This window comes from Dipteris shenzhenensis, chromosome 18 (genome assembly GCF_047967505.1).
Source record: "Dipteris shenzhenensis isolate YYH24624 ecotype China chromosome 18, Dip_SZ_1.0, whole genome shotgun sequence".
Lineage (NCBI taxonomy): Eukaryota > Viridiplantae > Streptophyta > Polypodiopsida > Gleicheniales > Dipteridaceae > Dipteris > Dipteris shenzhenensis.
The window spans coordinates 11,047,492-11,070,545 of NC_141613.1; the positions used below are offsets into that span (position 1 = coordinate 11,047,492).

General features: G+C 47.3%; 1 protein-coding gene across 1 annotated transcript in view; it reads left to right on the forward strand.

Annotated features, from left to right (window-relative positions):
* Nucleotides 1-20,192, forward strand: part of LOC147890791 (protein kintoun-like) — a 30,895-nt gene extending 10,703 nt beyond the window's left edge. Inside the window, exons 8-10 of the mRNA XM_087389834.1 lie at nucleotides 8,117-8,195; nucleotides 19,372-19,449; nucleotides 19,740-20,192. Coding sequence (XP_087245960.1) covers nucleotides 8,117-8,195; nucleotides 19,372-19,449; nucleotides 19,740-19,853 — 271 coding nt within the window. The 3' untranslated portion in view covers nucleotides 19,854-20,192. The remainder of the gene's footprint in view (nucleotides 1-8,116; nucleotides 8,196-19,371; nucleotides 19,450-19,739) is intronic.
* The last annotated feature ends 2,862 nt before the right edge of the window (nucleotides 20,193-23,054 follow it).

Here is a 23,054-nt window from a genome sequence, read left to right on the forward strand (position 1 = left end):
TTGCACAGGTACACAGGCACGAAAGTACAGCAGGTACACTTTTTTGTTTGGGGAAGAAAGAGAAGGAGAAAGAGCACTCTTGCTCTTCATTCAGGATCATCTTTCAGTTCTCAAAATTGTGTTTTTCTTGAAAGTACAGCAACAAGTACCTTCATTTCCTCGTGCTTGAGGTGACCAGAACCACAGTGTGTGGTTGATTGCACAGTTATTTTGTTCTGGGAAGGTAATGCCTTGATTTTGCAAGAGGACATATGCTTTTACTGGGTTTGAATCTCAGTTTACGGGTGAGCAGATCATAGGGCTTTTGCCTGGCAGTTGATGCTTTGTATGCCTTGAGGCATTGTGGTGCCAGAGTGCACACATTTGTCTCGATTTCCGCAGTGTCGAGGTGACATTTTCTTGCAGGTCACATTTCTTGTGCAACACTCAGAGAACCTCAGTTGAGCCACGCTTGGCCAGGGCGCATCGAGTTTACTCGGTCCCTAACTGTCCCCATCGTTGACAGTGCTCAAAAGGTTCCTCATTGAGTGTTTGTACGTTAGGATCTGTGTATGTCATTTCTACACAGGGCAGTATTTGCATTACACTGTTAGTTGATTTTGTCAGAGAGATTTACATTTTGTATGCTACCTCAGTGTTGAGGTGTTCTTCACTTGGTTCAGGTGTCAGATCAAAGGGCTTTTGCTCAGATTTTGCTTGAGAGCACTTGGGTTACTGTCAGAGATCCTCAGATGCCTTTTATCCCCTTGGCAGAAGGGTGATTGCGTGGGATTTATCCCATTTTCTGTTGCAGGTTTTGTGACAGGCTGAAGTGTCTGGACCTCTCTTTTTTTTTCAGTCAAGTGTATGCCAAGTGGTTTATGCATATTAAATCAGTGCAATACCTCATATGAGGTGGGAGAAGTGATCAGGACAGCTGTGTTTTGTGCGGACAGCTGTGTTTTGTGCTTTGTCAGCTGATGATGCACTGTTAAAGCACTTGTGGAGCAACTGCAGCATTCTGAACTTACTGTTTTTTCTGAGAACTCAGAATTTTATGCCTATTTGAGCACGGTACAGTGTGTGTTAGAAGGTACAGTAACTGGAGGAAATTTACTGTTTTGCTGCAGATTCTTTTGACAGTAAAAACAGCACTATTGTGAGTGCTTCTGGCTCTTGATAGAGCAGGTTTTTTCTGAGAAATCAGAATTTTATTCAGTCTTTTTTGACTTACAGGGAGTCAGGTACTTCCCTTATCTGATATGGCATCAGGGGGAAGTGAATCATCAATTCTGAACATAAAGAAGTTGGAAGGGGCACACAATTATGCCTTATGGGCAGAACAGTGTTTGAATGTACTTCTGCTTAAGAAGATTTCTAAGCCCATAAGGGTGAAGGGTGTCAAACCATCTGGGATGTCAGATGATGAGTGGGAGGAGCTAGATCTGTCCGCGAGGGCTGCTATCATGCTTACTCTCAGTGATTCTCTTGTGTATAATGTTCAGGCTGAAAAGACCTCTTATGGCCTATGGCAGAGGCTAGAAGAGTTGTATGCCCAAAAGAGCTCAGCCAGTAAGGTTTATTGGTTGAAGAAGCTGGTTGATCTTCGCATGAAGGAAGGTACAGCTATGACCTCACACTTGAGTGAGTTCAATGCCATCTTTACACAGCTTATTGCACAGGGATTGAACCTTGATGAGGAGTTCAAGGCTACTTTCTTGTTGTGTACCCTCCCTGAGAGTTGGGACACTTTCAAGACCACCCTGTCTAATTCAAATGTCACTCTTATGTATGCTGATGTAGAGAGCTCTCTCCTCATGGAGGAAATGAGCAGGAAAAATAATGCGGGCAGCAAGTCTTCAAATGCTTTGCAGGTACAGGAAAGAGGCAGGACTCAGCAGAAGGGGAGATCTGCTAGTAAGTCCAAATCCCGCAGTCAGTCCCGTGGCAAAAAGGACATTGAATGCTTTTATTGTGGCAAGAAGGGACATGTGAAGTCTAAGTGCTTCAAGTTCATACGGGATCAGAAAGCCAAGAAGGCTGAGACAAAGGATGCAGGCAGTGGAAGCAAAGGCAAAGGCAAAGGCAAGGCCAAGGCAGATGACTTGGATGCAGTGAATGTTGCAGCAGAAGACAGTGAAAGTGACAGGCATGATGTTTTATGCTCTTCTGCTGTAATTGCACATACCCTGGTTATTGATGGCCATGACATGCACACCTGGCTCTTGGATTCAGGTGCTTCTTTTCATGTTGCTGCATTACCCCATGGCTTTTGGGCAGAAGCCGTGCAAACAGCAGTTCACATTATTAACAGGTCGCCAAACAAGGCTTTGGAGTTGAAAGTGCCAGAGGAGGTGTGGTCTGGCAAGCCACCTTCATATAAGCACTTACGTGTATTTGGCTGCGAGTGCTTTGCTCATGTACGCAAAGAACTGCGCACCAAACTGGAGCCAAAGTCTATCAGATGCATCTTTATGGGTTATGGTGACGAAGGTGAAATGGGGTACAGGTTATGGGATCCCGTTAAACGGAAGATTATACGCAGCAATGATGTCATCTTTAAAGAGGATAGTGTACACAAGGAACCCGTGCAACCTGTGGAATACAGGAGGGTTATTTATGATGATGTTGGACAGCAAAGAATGCCCATTTATATGCAGCAGCAGGCTGCTGCAGATAACCCTGTTCAAGAGGGTATACAGGCTGAAAATCAGCCAGATAATTTTGCCAATGATGCACCACTGGATATGCCAGCAGATGGGGCTGTGGAACAGCTAGATATGGTGGTACAGCCACCCGTCATGCATGAAGAACAGGCTGGACAGCAGCCTAATCCGGAACATTTTGTTAGGAGGAGCACCCGTGTACAACGGCCTCCTGCCAGGTTTGTTCCAGGAGCCAATAATGTGGCTGATTTTATCATGCTGACAGATTGTGGTGAGCCTTCCAGCTTCAAGGAAGCTATGGGAAGAACAGAGAAAAAGAAGTGGGAGAAAGCCATGCAGTCAGAAATGGACTCCCTACTTCAAAATGATACATGGGACTTGGTGCAGCTACCTGCAGGCAGAAAGGTTTTGCCATGCAAGTGGGTTTACAAAGTCAAAGTGGATTCAAATGCTTTACCGAGGTATAAGGCCAGATTGGTTGCCAAGGGATTTAAGCAGGAGAAGGGCATTGACTTTGATGAGATTTTTTCCCCTGTAGTCAAGATGACTACTTTGAGAGCAGTGTTAGCTCTTGTTGCTCATGACGACATGGATTTATGTCAGATGGATGTGAAGACTGCTTTTCTTCACGGAGATCTCCATGATGAGATCTATATGAGTCAGCCAGAGGGATATGCTGTTAAAGGGAAAGAGCAGCTTGTGTGTAAGCTCAAGAGGAGCTTGTGTGGACTCAAGCAGGCGCCAAGAGAATGGTACAAGAAGTTTGATGCCTTCATGCAGTCCCAAGGGTATCATAGGTGTGAGACCGATCATTGCTTGTACACCAAACAGGCAAAGGATGGCAGTTTGATGCTACTCATTCTATATGTGGATGACATGCTGATTGCCAGCAAATCTCAGCAGGAGATTAGTGCTTTGAAGAAACAACTGCATAAGTCTTTTGATATGAAAGACTTGGGTGATGCAAACCATATTCTTGGTATGCGTATTATTCGTGACAGGTCCAAGGGACTTTTGTTTCTGTCACAGAAGGAGTACATTGGCAAGGTACTGCAGAGGTTTAAAATGGAGGGGGGGAAGTCTATTAGTACCCTGTTGCCTCCACATTTAAAACTCAGCAGTAAGGACAGCCCCAGATCAGATGATGATAAGGCTGAAATGGCCAAGGTTCCGTATGCATCTGCAGTTGGTTCTTTGATGTATGCCATGGTTGCCACTCGTCCGGATATTGCTTTTGCGGTGGGAGTCATCAGCAGGTATATGGCAAATCCAGGCAAGAGGCACTGGGAAGCAGTGAAAGGTGTCTTGAGGTATCTCAAGGGTACCAAAGACTTGTGCATATGCTATGGTAGGCAGGATGCATTGGTGCATGGTTTTACAGATTCAGACTATGCAGGGAATGCAGATAACCGGAAGTCTACTACCGGTTATATTTTCACTTTTGCAGGAGGTGCTATATCATGGGTATCTCGGTTGCAGAAATGCGTTGCACTGTCAACTACTGAAGCTGAATATGTTGCAGCCACTGAGGCTTGCAAGGAAGCAATATGGCTTACTCGGCTGGTGGGAGATTTGGGCATTACAGGAGATATGCCAGTTTTGCATTGTGATAGTCAGAGTGCTATCATGTTGGCAAAGAATCCGGTCTTTCATCAAAAGACCAAGCACATTGATGTGAAATATCATTTCATCAGGGAGGTACTGGAAGACAAGCGACTCGAGCTTGTGAAAGTGCACACTGATGATAATCCTGCAGATTTGCTCACTAAGAGCTTGCCTACAGAGCGGTTTGCACATTGCCGCCACATCATGGGATTAGGATAAGACCATTCTTCTTTTATGGTCTTGTATACAGTAACTGTATATTGCTGTAATTTTTTATTCTTTTCTCCCCTTTAGGCACATTGGCCTTTAGGTGGGAGGTTGTTGGGGTAAAGGCACATTGCCACCCCTTTATTAAAGATAGGACACCTATGACTGTCTTAAGACAGTCATAGGCTAAAACCTAATCCTAATAAAACTAATGAGTTTGTGGTGTGGCTCATCACTTCACACCCGCACGTTTGAGTCTCTCTCTCTCACACTCTCTCCCTCTTGCTCTTCTTCCCCCTTTCCGGCCCTTCAAAGGCAGTCCCTCCTGACAGCCTAGCTGCCCCTTCTCCTAGGGAGGAGAGTGTTTGGGAGGTGGTAGCCAGCATCACGGCTTGGAACATTTGGGTGGCTCGTTGCAGTCTTGTGATGGGTGAGCACCCAGTTCCACCCTCGGCTACCCTAGTTGCCATCTGGCAAGATATCATTTACACTCTACGGTCCACCTGGGAGTGTGGGACTCTAGGCTCTAGGGCGACTATCGAGAGGCATGCTCATTTCTGCAAGGCTTGGCCTGCAGGAGTTTTCTACATCTTCACCCTGCGAGGGATTCGCTGGTTGTATAGTCCCCTCACTTGGTTGTCAGCCCCAGTACCAGAGATCCCCTAGACGGTGAGCTGGGTTTCTCTGGAATAGGCTGGTTCTTTCTTTCAGCCTTTTCCAGTTTTTCCTATACTCAGCACCTTCGGGGCTGCTGTTTTGTATGAAGCCTTTCAAGCATTAATAGAAGGTTCCTTTCTTTGGGGGGGGGAAACAGACTTACAGCCATCCAAAAATTTCAGATTATTATTAATATCAAAAGATAAAAGATGCTTGTCTTTATTAATATACTGTGGATTACAAATTTTGGCCACAAGGCTGTTGAGGTTAGCCTCCAAAGTAATATGTTGACCATGCGTGCAAAAAGTGATAGTGTGGCCAACATAATCCACATGAAGGTTCCTTAAGAAGAGCCACTCTTTGCCAAGCAAAATATCCCTCTATAGAACATGACAGAAAGCTTCTCTTCCTATTCTTGGATTTACAAAGGAGCCGCAGGTACACTACGATCCCAAACTTTTTTTCTCATAACTTCAGAGTCTCCTTGGGCAAATTTAACCATACAAGAGTGGTTACTGCCTAACATAGGTAGGTTCAACTTGTGCAAGAAAGACATGTCAATAGAATTGTGACTACTTGCATTATCAAAGAGAACATTTAGTTGACATCCCATTATGGAGCCACGCATGAGTATCATTAATCACAACTCACAAATCATGCCAGGCGCAAAACAATTCTTGCTGGAAATGTCAGCAGACTTACCTGACATAGGGACTTTGGCCAAATGGACTGCTTTGCTTTTACCCCGTTCAACATTTGTCTTGGAAGGTACAATCCTTGGCAAATGTGACTCGCCTTGACATTTGAAGCATTACCGAGTTGCATGAATCCTGTCTTTGTTGATTTTGAGGAAAGCTCACAGTAGGAGTGGTGTTAATGAGGCCTCTTTGCTCAGTTATTCTTCTCTTGGCGGTGGCCTTCAAAACCACCCTCTAACGAACCACCAAGTGCACCTTTGTTGCCACATGATGCGATGCTTTCGTCATAGGTCTTCGCGAAGCGACGTACATCCTCCAAGGATTAAATTTTATTGCCACGAACTTCATTTTGATAGTCTCTTGGGAGATCACTATAATAGAATAATCGCCATACCTAGTCCAAAATAGAGGGAAACTTGGACTGCAATAAAAGAAATTCGTTATTATATGCTTCTAAAGTTTTACCCATCATGATGAGCCTTTTGAGTTTAAAGAGTTTTTTAAACTCATCAGGTCCTTTTGAGAGTCTCTCCGTGAACTTCACTTTAAACTCAGCCCAAGAAAGCGATGCTTCCAATATCCTCTTTTATCTTGGAATGAGGTACTTGCATTATAACGCAAGTAAGCCTCCACAGCAGTAAAGGATGAACTTCTGGATAGTTCACCAAAGTGAAATGTGCATCCTAACGATTAAGCCAGGATCGCATGTACTCAGGCTTTGTTTCCTTCTTTTCCCCAGCAAAGAAGTCATGAGAAATGGTGTATGTCATTGCAGCACAAAGGGCATTGTAATGATGTAATCTGCCGTAGATGACGCTACTGTTGGTGCAAATAAGCAACCTTCTAGCTCATATAATTGGTTTGGGCCATGAATTGAGTGACAGATGGCTCGGGTAGAGGCGGTTGAGGAGGGGGTGACTCGTTATGCTGGACACCCTCCATAGGAACTGGAGGGGGATCTGAAGATGAAGCCATGTAGATGAGAGAAACAGGGCTGAGAAAAAGCATATGATAGTGCTAGCTCGTAAGCAAGGAAGGCCGAGGATGAACGCACAACAGGGTGTAGACAAGCAAGGGACAGCAAATAGATGAGCAGGATTATTTTCGGTCCAAAAGTACCATACAGCCCTGCCCATGCATTCAGCCCATTTATAAGCTCCTAAAAACACTCGTGGCAGGCTTAAAAGACTGGATGCCTGCCACCTAAACGTTCACGCATTGGCTGTAATGAAGGGGGGGAAAGGGATACTTTAGTGGCCCTTTATCTAGGGGGGGAAGGGCTACTTTAGTGGCCCTTTATCTAGAGAGTGGGAAATCGGAGGGACTATAATGCTGTTATGAAGGGGGGAAAGGGATACCTTTCCCACTAACTCTAGCTGAAGGGCCACTAAAGTAGCCCTTTTCCCACACTCCATCCAAGAGGACAAACCTCCACCAGATGAGCTTGGAATCTCACTGAGACAAGTCCTGATGCAAACAAGGCTTTGCGCTCCTTTTCTTGAGACACAGTGGCTCTGATACCAAGTGTAACGGACGCCCGGGGCAAGGGTTATCTAGGCCCAAGCTTGGATGTATCCATGTACTTTGACGCCAAGATCTGCAAAACAACCATAAATTAGGAAGACCATATAGGGGGAGCTGGCGAGCTCACCTCCCCGTTCGGACTAGGCAAAGGCCTGCTCAAGGTCCGGTTATCCCAAGTAATCCATCCCAAGGGGTCCCTGTAAATGAGCCCTCGGCTCATAATTATAGGCTTTACCCAAGGGTATCTTTATCTTAAGGGCACCTGTACACCGGTGTTGTAACCCACCCCTTTAAAAGGTACAACACTTGTACCTAACCCCATGATTAATGCCTGCTCATGCTATGACCTTAGGGTCATAACAGTCTCTTTGATTGATCATCTTGATTTGGTAGAGTGCTTGCGGGTCTCATTGCAAAGAGAGAGAGAGATAGATAGATAGATAGATAGATACAACAAAAAATCTAAATTTGTATGATTGGACTTATTCTAGTCTTACAAAGGTATAGATAGATAGATAGATAGATAAATAGAGAGAGAGAGAGAGAGAGAGAGAGAGAGAGAGAGAGAGAGAATGAATGGCAAGTAGTAAAGTGCTTAGTATTGTACGGGCTCATATACCTCAATAAAGAAGACCTTATGTAGAGAAATAGAGACCTTAAACGCAAAACCTTATGGTCCATAGGATGCCATGCACACTTAGGTGCTTGTGATTATGTGGATAGTTCATGTGCATTAATGTGGCTCGTGGAACTAGTTTTTTATTCCTTTTTTGCTGACAGGATGGATAGCAATATTGAATGCAAGAAACAGCCAGAACCACCTGAAGAGATCCTTCTACGAGTCTGCCTGCCAGAAGTGGTACATCTCTGTTCTTTGCATCAAATTATACACCTAAATCTGTGCTTTATGAAGTAGCAAAATTGCCTTGAAGTCTTGTGGCAGTATATGAGATCCACTCGTCTATTTTCCAGGAATGACTTTGGAACCAGTTATTTCCCAAAATTTCTTCAGGAGCCTGGTGTTTGTACTAATAATAACAATTGAGTTATATTTAACTGTAGAGAAATGCTGAATAATCTTGGTAGGGCTCGAATGGTTATTCTTTCCCTAAGGAGGGCGTTGCAATGATGAAGGCTGAAGCACATCATCTTCTCTTGACCAAGACTTGCATCTGGAGGTGGAACATCTTCAAGCTGCCTTAGTGGTTGTCTTTTAAAGGTCATCTCCAAGCAAGGACTCCTCTCCTGTGATTGGAGAATGTAGTTCCATTTCACATTACCTGGGATTTTCTTGTTGGTCTTTACAGGCTTGTGTTGCTGATCTAGATTCCTCATCAGCAGCCTTTGGTTTTCTGAGGTCTGCTTGGTGGTTTTACATTGCCTTTTTGTGAACTCAAGCACCTTAAGTTTCAAGCCTCTGTTTCTGGGACTTGATGACTTCAAGAAATTTGAGATGGGAAGGGTTCTGTGTCTAAAATCTGCAAAGTGTAAGAACTGACTAGAAGTAAAGCTGTATTTGTTAATGTGTAATTTTCGATGAAGCCATTTTGTGGGTATCTAACAGGAACCCTCTATTTGTTTACCTTATATTGAGGCAAAGTACTAAAGCTAGTTGCCTTTTCAAAATTTTAGTTGGATTCTGTTAGAGATATTTATTGAAGGTGCCTATTTTTGGAGTTCTTATGGAAATTTAACCTAATCTCTCTCTCTCTCTCTCTCTCTCTCTCTCTTTGTATTTCTTTTTTTTTTTTTCAAAGAAAGGAACCTTCTATTAATGCTTGAAAGATTTCATACAAGACAACAGCCCCGAAGGTGCTGAGTATGAAAAAAACTGGAAAAGGCTGAAAGAAAAACCAGCTCACTGCGTAGGGGATCTCGGGAACTGGGGCTAACAGCCAAGTGGGGGGACTATACAGCGCCTCTCAATAGTCGCCCTGGAGCCTGAAGTCCCACACTCCCAAGTGGACCGTAGAGTGTAAATGATATCCTGCCAGATGGCAACCAAGGTAGCCAAGGGTGGAACCGGGTGCTCTCCCATCACGAGACTGTAGCGAGACACCCAAATGTTCCAAGCCATGATGCTGGCTACCACCTCCCAAACACTGTCTTCCCTAGGGGAAGGAGGAGCTAGGGCGTTAGGGGGGGCTGCCTCGTGGAGTGCAATCCTTTGAATGCTCTGACCCTGTATCTGGTAGGCTGGGGAGATCTCATCAATCTGGAACGTGTGTCCTCCCTCTGTCAACCAAGCCACCATCCCCCAGGTGTAGTCCCTATGAAGACTCTGCATGCGTGTCATGATCCTAAGGGCTCTCATCCAGATCCTCGCTGTGCTACGACAGCTCCATAGGCAGTGTGGGATAATCTCCAGGACACCATCTAAGCAGCAATGGCACTGCCCCTCCACTCGCATCTGCTCCAACCACGGGCCGATGGGCAAGCCTCCGTGGGCTGCCAGCCAGAAGAAGTAAGAAATCTTCCTCGGCCGCAAGCTGGACCACAACCGCATCCAAAACCTGGAGCAAACATCCCGAGGCACTCTCTGGGTCTCCCAGTGTCTCTCCCTCGAGGGAGTCCATCTCGACGAGTCCATCTGAAGTCTCTTGCCAATCCGTGTGGTGTAGGAAAAGAAAGGCATCTCACCTATGCCGCCCCTGGAGGGCTAGAACCACTCCCCCGGGACCCACTGAACCTCCCTTAGGGGTCTACCCTCCCATAGCCAGAGGCGCCATGTAGAGGCGTTCCGCTCTGAGATACTGGGAGGATCGATGTGCCACTCCTTCCCCAAGCATCAAGACTCCCATCCATCTCAAGGTCACTCCCAGTGAGGGGCTGCAGTAGGCCACCAAGTCCTACACGGAAGAAGCTGGGGTGCGTGCTACCGCGTTGCATCAAAGTCCTCAAGGAAACACCAGTACGGGAAAATTGCCCCAGCCATCTACTGTCTCTCCAAATGTGAAGTCCTTCCCACCAGGACTCAGGAATGGCCAAGTCGATCTCGCCCATCCGCTGCCCTGCCCCTCTAGATGTGCTAGGGCGTCAAGCCTCGCCTCTACCTCCAAAGGTAGTATGCTCCAGCGACCAAAAGACCCTGCTGGACCACTGTCCCACTGTGCCCAACCAATGTATGTCTGCTGCCCAAGCATACGTCCCTCCTGATCTCTGACCTTTGGGTGCCACATAAGGGGCTGATGCTCGAACTCCTCTCTGCATCTGGGCGGAGCACAGATGAGACCCCCTGCTAGTCTCTACCAAACCCTATGAAGACTCCTCATCAGGGGGGAGCCCTTCCCCGTAAGGGGGGCCTCTGAGAAGATCCATCTATGTGAAGGCTGCCACTGTCCCCCAGTAACGTGGGGTGTTCCTTAGAAGCCCTCTCTGTAAGAGGAGCTTCCAAGGCTCGACACTTGGGGTGAGGCCACGAACCACCAGCTTGCCCAGAAGGGCCCTGCTCTGCATCTCCGGATCAATGATACCCAAGCCTCCCAGTGCCTGCGGCATGATCACCGTCTGCCAACCTACTCGGGCCCTAGTGTTCCTCGTGTCGTCTGAACCTGCCCAAAGGAAGTTCCGTACCAACCGTCGGAGCTGCCCAATGCATCCCCTGTGAAAGCACCAATAGGAGGCAATATACCAGGGAGTGGCAAGAAGGCCCTGGTTTGCCACTAAGGCGCGACCTATGAGGGAGAGTTTGGCCGAGCTCCAATAGAGAAGCTTGCGTCGAACACTCTCAAGGACCGGGGCAATCTGCTGCTCTGCTGTAATGTCAATACCCACCTGGCATCCGAGGTATCTCGTTGTCTGACCCGGCGGTATCCATTTGAAACCAAAGTCACTCCCTCACTCACGGATCTCATGTGTCTCCTCAAAGCCTGTGAAGAAGCCTATGGATTTCTTCCTGTTGATCCGTGCCCCCAAGGCCTCACAATAGATAGCCAAGGTGCCTCTGACTCTCTCTAGACTCGTTGTTGTGCCCTCAACATACAAGGCCGTGTCATCTGCAAACTTCGAGTCAAGGAGCTGCTCCTCTTGCTTGATTGGGAGCCTCAACCTTGTGAGACCTGCCACATGTGATCTCAAATAGTAGCCCAGAGCCTCTGCTACAAATAGGAAGAGGAAGGGAGCTAGTGGGCCGCCCTGGCGAACCGAGCGAGAGAGAGGAAAGGCCTCGCCTGTGTGTCCTCCGATAATCATCTGACTAGAGCTCCCTGCATATAGCGTTGAAACTCCTCTGACCCATCTGTCTGAGAAACCCAATCTCCTCATAGTGCGGTCCAGGAAAGACCACTCCACCCTATCGTAGGCCTTCTCAAAGTCCAAGAGAAGGATGGCCAGTGGCTGTGACTCCTCCCTGGACCAATCCACTGCCTCCCAGAACGTGAAGATGTTGTCCAGGATGCTGCGCTCCTAGACAAACCCAGTCTGTGTGTCATGGATGATGTCGGTAAGATGAGGCCGTAACCGCAAACTCAAGACCTTGGCAAGGATCTTGTATGCAGTATCAAGCAGAGTGATCGGCCTCCACTGTCGAATATATGACCTATCTCCCCCTTTCGGGATCAAACAGATCCACCCCTTGCACGAGGATTGAGGGAGAAGGCCTATGTCGAAAATCTCCTGGCAAGCTAAACGGAAAGGGATAGAGATAATCTCCCAGAAGTTTCGGAAGAAGGCCGGAGTCAAGCCATTCTCCCCCGAGCACTTTTGGGTCAGGAGAGCCTTGAGGGCTTCCCAGAGCTCCTCATCTGTGAAAGGCTCCTCAAGTCTGCTGCATAAGTCCCGCGAGACTACTGTCGAAACATGATTCCAAACTAGCTCTCGGGCCACAAGACCAGCTGGGGTCATCCTCTCTGTCTGAAAGAGCTAGCTATAAAATTCGGTGGTCATGTCAAGAATCTCATGCGGGTCAGTGTGCATGATGCCTTGCAAGTCTCGAAGACGCTGTAGCTGTGTGCCGATCGATCGGGGCCGAGTGGTCTGAAAGAACTTCGTCGTCATCCTGTCCCCCTACTGTACCCATCGGGCTCGGGAGAAATGGTAGGAGAACTCAGCCCGCCGCAGCTCTGTGTCTTGAAGCTCGAGACGAGCGCTCTCCAATCTGTCACTAAGCCACTGAGAAACTGAAACCTGCTCCCTAAGCCTCTCGATGGAGGCGAGGTCTCTCCTCAAAGCCCGCTCTCGCTCCTGAAGGGTCCTCCTCTGCCAAAGGGCGTGAGCCTGCAACTCCACATTGCTCCTCTGAATCGCATCGGCCACCCACGCAGCCCAACCCTCACTCGGTGCCATCTCTGAGTGCTCCCAAATCTCTCATAACCTGCTGAATCTCCTCGTCCTGTAAGAGGTCCTCTGGAATGCGGACCCCCTTCTGGGGGAGACCTCGGCGGGGCTGATCCAAGTGAAGTACCACTGGAGAGTGGTCGGACATCGTGGTACCTGCCAGAATCCCGGTAGAACCGCCTCTGTGTAATGCCCAATCAGCGGTCTAATCTCTCGAGCAATCCATCGTGTCTCCTCTGTCCAAAGGAGAAGAGAAGGCTGCCAGGAGTCCTACTGAACTCTGGCTCTCTCCACGGGTCTCTGCCACTAATCATGAAAATGAATTGCTCCCAAGTGCTACGCTCTGCTGCTGGCATCTCTAAGAACGAGGCGCCGCCCTGCTTGTCTTCCCCAAACTCCAAGTTGTTGAAGTCCCCTCCAACAATCCAGGAATCAACATCCAGAAGACACTCTGACAGCCTCCTCCAAAAGGTCGGGCGATGTTGTCTACACGCTAGGGCATGCATGTTAAGGATTCCAATCCTGGACTCTCCCATCCAAACTGCGCGTCCTAGAATGAGCTCGCCCTAATCATAGACCTCTGAAGCCAAAGTATGTGAGACTATGAACACGGTCGTGGAGCCCGTGTACGTTCCAGCTCACTATGGTCCAACTCATGAGGACAGGGGAGTCAGGAACAAGGCTCTCCTGTGAGTGGGTGCCTATCCTAGAAAGACTACCTTGTGTGATTTTGCCGGGGGTTTGGAGGGCGAGTAGTTAGTGTCTGTGCGGCGTCGTACTAGGGTTGATACCAGCTTGATACCGATCTTCCGTGCCCACTTCATCATGAAGGAGGCTTCCACCCCGAACAACTCAATGCACGTCTGGAGGGGCCATAAGTGTGCCTACTCCACCTTTGCCTCCATCAGCAATCTGATAACTCCTGTCGCCAAACCACACACCGGCTCCTCGCGCATGAAGCTCAGCTGAAAGTTCATCTCCACGCCATGGGCATGGCGCTGAACTCGGGCCTGCTGACTCTGCCTACTCTATGGAGGGGGGGGGGGGGAGGCGCACGAGGGTGGCCACGGGGGCAATCTTTGGCGAGGTGACCCATCTCTTTGCAACGAAGACACTGGCCTAGTAGCCCGGAGATCCCCACCCTTTGGCGAAGTGTGCCCCCTTCCAGGGTCTCAAGAAGGATCAGCTCTGGGAGGGACTCCGGGCTCTCCACCACCAGTCTGATCATGGGGACTCCATCATCTGCTAGGACGGAGGTGGTCGTCTCTGACGGGGACTCGAGTACTGTGCCAAATGCCCGGCCAATGGGAGGGAGGATGGCTCGATACTCCTTGGGGAGCCCTGGGAAGCGGAGTGTAATCGGAAACCGTGGAACATGGTGTGTCGTATCCATGTCCTCGACTGTGAACCCATGATACCAAGGAAAGAGCTAGACAAGGTGCGGGCCGAGGAGAATGGGGCTCTACTCCACAAGTGTCGATGCGGTGTCAAGGGAGCTCAATTGGATGAGGAAAACACCTCGTCCATAGATGGTGACCTCCTGGATGTGGTCACCCTCTAATGTCAAGCTCGCCTGGATCCACTCTCGCACCTATCTCCGTGTAGGCGTGAGGCCCACAATTCTGCCCACAAGCGCCTTGTCCTGGAGGGACTGGATTGCCTGCTGTACCTGTTGCTTGTCAGCTGGGGAAAGAAGAACCTTAACGGCTGTGGGAGTCGAGGGTGCTGCCATGGAGCCCCTCTTGCCAAACCAAAGGTCACTACCAAGATTTTCTTTCACCGTAACAAACATGAATGCTCCCGTTGCAGGGAGGCAAATGAAAAAGGAGCAAAACGGAGAGGCGGAGGAGAGAGAAGGAGAGGGCAGGGGAGGAAGGAGGGAGCAAGGGGAGGAGGAGGAAGGAATGAAGAAATGGAAGGAGGCGGGAGAAGAGGAGAAGAAGGGGGTGGAATGGCGGGGGGGGGAGCACGTTGGCGGGAGGGCGAAAGGGCGGGAAGAGGTGCGAGGCGGCAAGGAGGGGAGGCGAGGAGGCAGAAGGAGGGTGGGGAGGAGAGGCGGGGGAGCAGCAAGGGGGGGGCGGAGCGGGGAAGGCAGCGGGCGGGGGGGCGGAGGTGGAGCGGGGGAGAAAGCAAGGCGGGGGATGGAGGTGGAGTGGGGGAGATGGCAGCAAGGGGAGGCGGGGGAGCAGCAAGGGGGGGGCGGAGCGGGGAAGGCAGCGGGCGGGGGGGCGGAGGTGGAGCGGGGGAGAAAGCAAGGCGGGGGGTGGAGGTGGAGTGGGGGAGATGGCAGCAAGGGGAGGCAGGGGAGAAGGCAGGGCTGAGGGCGGAGGTGGAGCGGGGGAGGCAGGGCGGAGAGGAGAGGGAGGAGGGGAGAGGCGGAGCGAGGGCAAGGGTGAGGGCAAGGCAAGGAGGCAAGGCGGGCAGCGGGAGAGCAAACAGGCCGCCGCAGGCAGAGGGGGGGAGCTCACCGAGCAGCTCCTCCATCAGCCTTCTACTCAATCTTGAGCTGCTGTCTTTCTACTTCTCTTCGCATTTCTTCTTCTAATTTCCTGCTTGTTTGTTCCTTTTTGCTTTCAAAGTTTTTGTTGCTTGGTTGCGATTTCAAAACTTAGTAAGTACTGGGTTTACCCAAGAGATTATCTTTTGAAACCCAAATGGCAGCTTATGCTTGATTAGTGAATCGTGATGAGAACATAGTGTAGCTTTGCTTACTAAGTTATTTTTCTTCTTTTTTTATTTTTCTCATTTACTTATTTTTTTAAAAAACTTCCTTTGTTCTTTTGCTTGTTCTATAAAAAATTCACTTTGTAAGATTGGATATATTATAGTCTTCTGAAGGTATATTTATCAAAGGTACAAGTGGCGGAAAGGTGAAAACGATAATGTGATAGTTGAGAGCCAGAGGGGTGGTCAAGATAAGAGATCGGACTAGCTCTCAGATCTCACTCCTTACAATATGTGCACATATGTAATGATAGAGACACCCTTGGAACTTGATTGGACTGCTCTCCTCCTTGCCTCATGCCTTTGCTAGAGGATTCTGTAGCAGAGATGGATGAGGGCCTCTTTGTATAGAGGGCTAGTCAGCCCCCTACCAAGCTTGACGACCTGGCCCTCTCATCGGTTATCTGGAGCAGATCTGGGCTATCCCAGATCTGGCTGACCCCACCTCCAGATGCCCACAGACCAGCCATATATTGTCTGACACCTGTTAGCCCCAGCCTGATCTCATAGCTGATCATATACCAGGCCCCCAGATGGCCATTCCTAGCCCCTGGTCAGGCCTTGTCCAGGGCATAATAGTCCTTTGGAGCCTCCTACAGCAAGGCCTTCCAGCTCACATGGCTTGGCTGCTGTGCTTATGCCCATGTGGCAACGAGATCTGCTGCCCACATGGCAGCCTCGCTGCTGCTCTCGTGGCAGCCAACCCATGATTTATATGGTGGACTGTTTGGCAGCCATCCATGGCTCCATGCAAAGACAACATGTAGCAGTCCACACACCCATGTCTGCAAGAAGTGTGCATGTGGCACACTCATTAGACCCTCAATTAAACCTAAATGCAAGGTATCAAGCTCCATTGTCCTCCTCATATGGGGGCTCACATGTGGAGCATCGACCGTATACTTTTGATACCCCTTTTCAATGACCCAATGTGAGCCAGTACCCATTCGTCATATGAGATACTTCAGCTGTTCCCTTGGAAGAGCTGGATATCAAAGGCATACTCAATGGTCATGTCAAACACCTGCACATTCTGCTCCTTCAGGTACAGATCTTGATGATTTGGCATAGAACCCCCCACATGCTCTGATTAATAATGGAATGATCGATTCTCCAGAAAAGGCTTCATGTTGTCCATGAACTGTCTGAGCAAAACAGGATCACAGGCTGATAAGGTTACTCTAAACTTTGATGAAGATGCAGTGATCATCTGACATTGCTTGCTGAGCAATTAAATGGCGCATGAACGTCCAGAACCATCTGACCAGTTGGCATCCCATTATATAGCCCAGTTAGAACCATCTGACCAGTGGGCATCACATTATACAGCCCAGTTAGAATCACAGTATCCATAGAATGGGATACTGCCATGCTGAGTCTCGAGCCCGCTAGAATCCCTAAGATACATAGATACTGACCATGTGTCCATCTAACGAGTCACCTACTTTGTGATTTGACTAGAATCACAGTATCCATAGAATGTGATACTGCCATGCTGAGTTCGAGCCCACTGGAATCTCTAAGATGCATAGATACTGACCATGTGTCCATCTTATGAGTCACCTACTTGTGATTTGACTAGGCCATCCTTGTATAGATAGATGACCATCTAGCTATCCCCCTCATAAACTAGGGAACAGCCTGGATCCCACGTACCAAACATCAAGGGTCAATTTCAACCCCTCCACCAATTGGCACAATATGCAAACTCCATTCAAAGATCCTATGTAGAGAGATCCTAATGGCTGCTCCACCTAGATCCCCTTCATCCCCATTGAGTAAGCCACTTGGACTGTCCTCAACCTAACAAAAGGATTTGAATATACAAGCTTCTCGGGGCATTGCTCTATGTTGGAAATGAATATGGTCACACTATTGTTTGCATAATTTACCCCTGTTTTCTCATATCAAACACAATGAGCTTGCAGTAGGAAGACATCTTCATTTATCACCGTTGTGCTTCATCTGACTTCAACTCTTCCTGCTTGGGCTGGTCGTCCTTTTTCTGATCTGGCTTCTTTTTCTTGCAATCTCATGCATTGTTTCCTCTTATTGCTTCCACAAATTGAAGAGAATTCTCTCTTCAGAGAATTTCCTTGGGCTTGCCTTGTTGAGCTCACCTTTCTTTGCCCTTTCCCTTGCCCTAAGCAATCAGGGCCTTTAAACATCAGTATGTACATCTTTGCTTGAGCCTCTTACTGCACGAACATATCCCATCTCTTCAAAGGTTGACCTCTTTGTTGTTGGCACAGTGGAATCAAAGGTCCTAAATCATGTGCAATAGCAACGTTTCCATTGCTTGCCTTTCCACCCTGTTGTGAATTGTAGCAAGCTGATCCCTGACTACCTTCACCTTGGTGACAACATGCATTCATTCTTTCTCCTTCCTTCTCTTTTAGCCTTTTTTCAACTCTCTGCTCCCCTTCCTTTCCTTCCCTTCAAGCCTCGTCTCCTTCTCCCCTGTAAGTCCAATACCTCACTCTTTCTACTGCTTGAAGCCTTCCCGCCTTGTTTCTTCCCTCTTGCCTTTCCAAACTTATTTTCTCCTCCCATCATTTCTCTAGAGCCCTTCTCTGATTGCATTCCCTCTCCACAGCTAGAGAGTCTCTTATTGGTTGGCAGCTTTTCTCCTTCTACACACATGATTCAGCATCATTTCTCTAGAGCCCTTCTCTGATTGCATTCCCTCTCCACAGCTAGAGAGTCTCTTATTGGTTGGATCCAATCCTCTTCCTTATTGGTTGGCAGCTTTCTCCTTCTACACACATGATTCACCATCTAGAAACCATTGGGTGGCTGAGGGATTAACTCCACCACAATATCGCAGCCAGTTTATTGCTCCTTGTGGGAGTTCAGTCAAGGTACTGTGCCATTCTTTGGATGCATGCCCCACATGAAAAGCCTGATTAAGGGCCTTGTGAACATACTCAGCCATCATGGTGACCGGCCTTTCCTTGGCTCATCTTTCCTAATTCTGCAGGTCCTCGTTTCTCTCCATCATAGGTGCATTTGATGTGGATTCTATGTGCCCAGTGGGCCGTATCAAGGCCTCTCTTTAGCTCCCAATTCATTGATAAGTGACTCCTCAACTATGTGGCCCTTTTCTGAGCCTGTCCTTAACTGCCTTGACTTGTCCAATTGCTGGTTCTTTCCTTGCTACCAGCTTATTAGAGATTCTCCACTTTATTATACATCTAGAGACCTTGAGTTCATCCTCAGAGTTCAACAAGGTCTAGTTTTGTAATTTTGTGCCACTAGGAAGCTTACAAATTATGTTCCTGTAACCCATCTCTAGAGGCATTTTGTCTCCTGTTCCCCAATACTGCACCACATGAAGACTTGAGATGCATACCCTCAGATCAGTACCCCGTTCAAGTAGAGAAATTCGTATTTCTCTTGACATGCATCCTCTGCACATCCATCCCCTTCACTCAGACGTTTTCCCACAGTAGGGAGCCATCCCCCTGGTAATGGGTTAGGTCATGATCACAAGCATGTCGTCAGAAGGAAATCTCCTGATTTTTTAAGACCAAGCTTATGAGCTCATACGATATGTAAGAAAGTATTAAGATCTGACACCCTGGACAGTCAGTGTGTTTACCAGCTTCCTTTTGTATTACTATTGAGGCATTTCTTGACTGATCTAGACCAGCCTAAGGACCCCTACTTTAACATGTTCTCATGCTAATCTGGTTAGAAGTAAGCGCACTCACCATGTATATGCTTAAATAGGGTCGCATGTGTAAGGTTCACACTATCATCCCACCTGCATGCTAACACTTAAAGTTAAGTGTAATCAATTTTGCATATCGAATAATTGGTTTTCCTAATAACTTCACTATGTAGAGTGTTTTGAGATAATAGGTTTGATGCTGCAGAGCATTCATTCTGTAGTCCTTATTACTGTCTTGTAAGTGCCAAGTCCAAAATGTATTAATTGCATCAAAAGGATTAATTAGTATGAAAGAGTAGATTTCTGCAAATCAATGAGCTCTATTGTGTGCTTTTAAATCTTACACTTACTGGGTTTTCCCTAGATGAATGCAAGTGAAGTAGAGCTGGATGTTTCTGACACTCAAGCACTTTTAAAGGTTCCTGGTCTATATAAGCTTCAGGTAAGTGCAGCTCACTTCATATATTTTGAAGAGAACAAGCAGCCTCATGTGTCTTTCTCGTAGAGCCGACACTGCATACTGCATTCACATAAATTGCTCAGGAAAATGCAAAATAGTCAATATGGAATATAAGATAACTTCAATTATGCTGTAGCTATCGTTGCATCATACAATCGATAGATGCCTTACTCGGTGTGTTTCTCCTGCTATCAGCTTTTATCTTATGCAACTGTTTTGTTATTAAGGGTGGTGAGGAATGGTCAAACTTCTTGAAAAACACTTCTTTCCAGGTAAAATGGAGATACGTGGTAGATTCAGCAAAGGGTTTCGCAAGGTTTGATAAGCTTAATCGTAAGCTGGAAGTAACGTTGCCAACTCGAGTTGCTTCTGCACATCGTACCTGAGCCATTGTAGTTTGCCCACAGTGCTATGTATTCCTCTTACAAGTTTGAGGTAAAAAGTTTGTGCCAAAGTTCATTCTTGAGAACAAATGAGTTAAATTTAGAAAGTCTTTTCAATCATATTAGCAAGATCATTTGTCAGAGGGAATCAGAGGGCAATTTTTTTACTGTAAACAGCTACAGTGAGTCACAATTGTCAATAGTGGTGGTGTTTGATCCAGGGGCTGTACTCCCCTATGACTTGAAGACTCCCCTCCTCCCATCATTAAATCATAGTGTTTTGGTTCTTTTATTGCATGTTTACAGCAGCCACCAAAGAGACTGGGTCTCCCTATGTATGAACATCTGGATTTATTATTTCAACCATTGAATGTTACTTTTGCAACTCTAAGGTCCTTTTGTCAGTGCTCTGACGCACCAATTCTGTAACTTTTTGTAATAATCCTAAACCATCTTCATGGGACCTTGCAAAGCACATTCTGTTGGGCAAATAGTCTGAATTCGGCCAGGAATTGATCTTTGAAATTTTGCCAATCAGGGATGGGGAGCTAGGCCCAAGTCGATAATACCACGTCTGAACCTGGTCTTTAAATGTTCAAGTAAGGGTAAACCATCCTATAGATATCTTCTTCAGTCGCAGTGATTGCACATATATATTTGAGTTTTTTGAGATGCAATCCTAGATCTTCACCAGTGACCCCAAGAAAATCGAGCAGTGGAAAGACTAGATCCTTTGACAGGGCTAGCATCTAAGGGGTGTTAAGAATAATGACAATAGGGCATACACATCGGGAGACTAATAGAGCCTAGCAACTCACACAGTGGTGGACTAATATGTGTGGATCCAAAACTTCTTTCCTTGTGTGTACTTAGCGTATTTTTTATCAAGTAAATGGACAATGCACAGGAGAGATGTAAAACCAATAAAACTTGTATTTCTGTCCACAATTGACACAGCACAAAAGCAATGTCCAGTGTGTCACCCTGTAGTAGCAGAGTGCTATCTAGATTTGAAGCCCTATACATAAACAACAGTTGTTCTCCTACCTCCGTGGCAGTCCTGAGACACTGGCCTGCATGCTCCCTATGAGCTTAGGGGCCTCGTCGTCGTGCTCCACAAACATACCTTTGAGCTGACCTCGTGGACAGAAGGCAGTGCTTGACCTCCTTGCTGCTCTTAAATGCAGCCAATGGTGAGGCCCAACATCCCCCTTTGATCTGTCCTCCTTGCTGCCCTAATAGTCAGCCTAAGATGTTTGCTGCACTCAGCCTGATCTCTGCTTCAAGTCCTCCTGGGTGAAGGGAAAATCCTGGCTGAGGTGCTGCTGCAAACTGCTCACTGAAAGGCTCTTCCAATGGATGAGTCATGAGATCAAATGGATCTCCTTTTCTAAGGGCCAAGAGCCCCCAGAAATAGCCGACTGGATCAGCCAAATCAGCCAGCCCAACCAACCAAAGACTTAGTCTGTAAAACCGTAGTTCCAGCTCTCAGTCAACACAAATACTTTGGATGACCGTACTCAACCCTCTTGGTCTAAACCAAGTCTCCTTGAGATGGTCCTGTGTGTGTTTCTTGGAGGCAAAGGATGTTTGCAGTGAGGATGCTTTGAGAGGATAAGATGTCATCTGCGTGGGAAACTAGTGACCTTGTGTTGAGGTTTGTTCTATGTTCTAGTTTTGCCAAGATGAATAGAGTTCTTGGGTCACGTACATGGGAGAGGGCAGTGTAGGTCAACCCATGTGCTTTGATATTAGAAGGATCGAATACAAGCATATGCATTGTGAGACCTTGGGACCCCAGTCGTGGTTGTATCGAAAATTGCTCCCAAGATACTGTATTCAAGTGGCAATTTGTGACCTCAATCGCGATGTCATTGGACCTTGTGACCTCAATCGCGTGAAATCTCTTGTTGCACCATAGGATCTACTTTGATATGTCTATGTTCTAGTTTTGCCAAGATGAATAGAGTTCTTGTGTCACGTACGCGGGAGAGGGCAGTGTAGGTCAACCCATGTGCTTTGATGTTAGAAGGATCGAATGCAAGCATGTCCATCGTGAGACCTTGGGAGTAGCTAGTTGTATTGGAAATTGCTTCCGAGATACTTTATTCTAGTGGTTCTTCACAATTAAAAGTCGCGCACGACTTGGAGTATGGGAGTCCAATTCGTTGGAGTGCCTTCTTTGTATAGGAATTTGTTTTCTCCTCGTGTTTGCGCTCTTGTGTTTTTGTTGTTGAACTCTATTTAACGCACAAAAGGCTTGTGCTCTACTTTGGCATCCTTGAAGACTCCATTTGCACCGTTGACTATCCTGTCATGCACATTTAAGTTCTTCGAACATATCTCCATGATCATCCCTGGTTTTTAGTCATAGTTGTTTATGTAGTCCATCGATGTTTCTGGGATTCGCTAGGATTTGTATTGTTTTGCTGCATGCTTTGTGCCTAATGTCTTTTACTATAATCAGAAGGCCAAGAGCCTATTACCCAACCTCGAGATGTGGCAAGGCTAGCCACATCCTTGTCCATGAAAGTAAAAATATCTATAGCAACCCTATCAAGAGGGAACCCCATCCTTTGGAGCGATCTCTCCGACTGGGTGAATGGACAGATGGTCACTCCTAAGGAAGTGGCCACCAAGGTACTTGAAGCTCTTGTGGAAGAGCCAAATCTGCTAAAGATACCAATCAATAAACTAGGCAAGTACTTTGAAAGCGAAGCCACTAATGTTGTACTTTTGATCACCTACCAAAATAAGGATGCTATGGCAATCTTGGATGGAGGGGCAAGTGTTAGCATTGTCACCAAATTGTGTTGGGTCAAGTGGGGACAGCCTAAAATTAAAAGTACCATGCTGGTTGTCAAGCTAGCAAATGGAGCGACAGCCCAACCGGTAGGGGTCTTCACCAATCGCGTTTGGTTTGTTGTGATAGATTTCCATGGACGGCGGATGGATATGATGTCATTCTAGGAAGACCCTTTATGCGCACAGCATGTCTATGCCATGATTGGTCCTCCAATAGAATTTATCTGCACAAGGATGATCAAACTATGAGGGTCGACCTTTAGACTAGGAAATCCCACCCTATGACCGGTAATTTATTTGTGGCCAATCCTGATACTACACAGCAGGCCACCTCCATAAATGTGTGTCAGGGCTACAATGAGAAGGATGTAGGAGAGGACCAGGATAAACACTTGCATG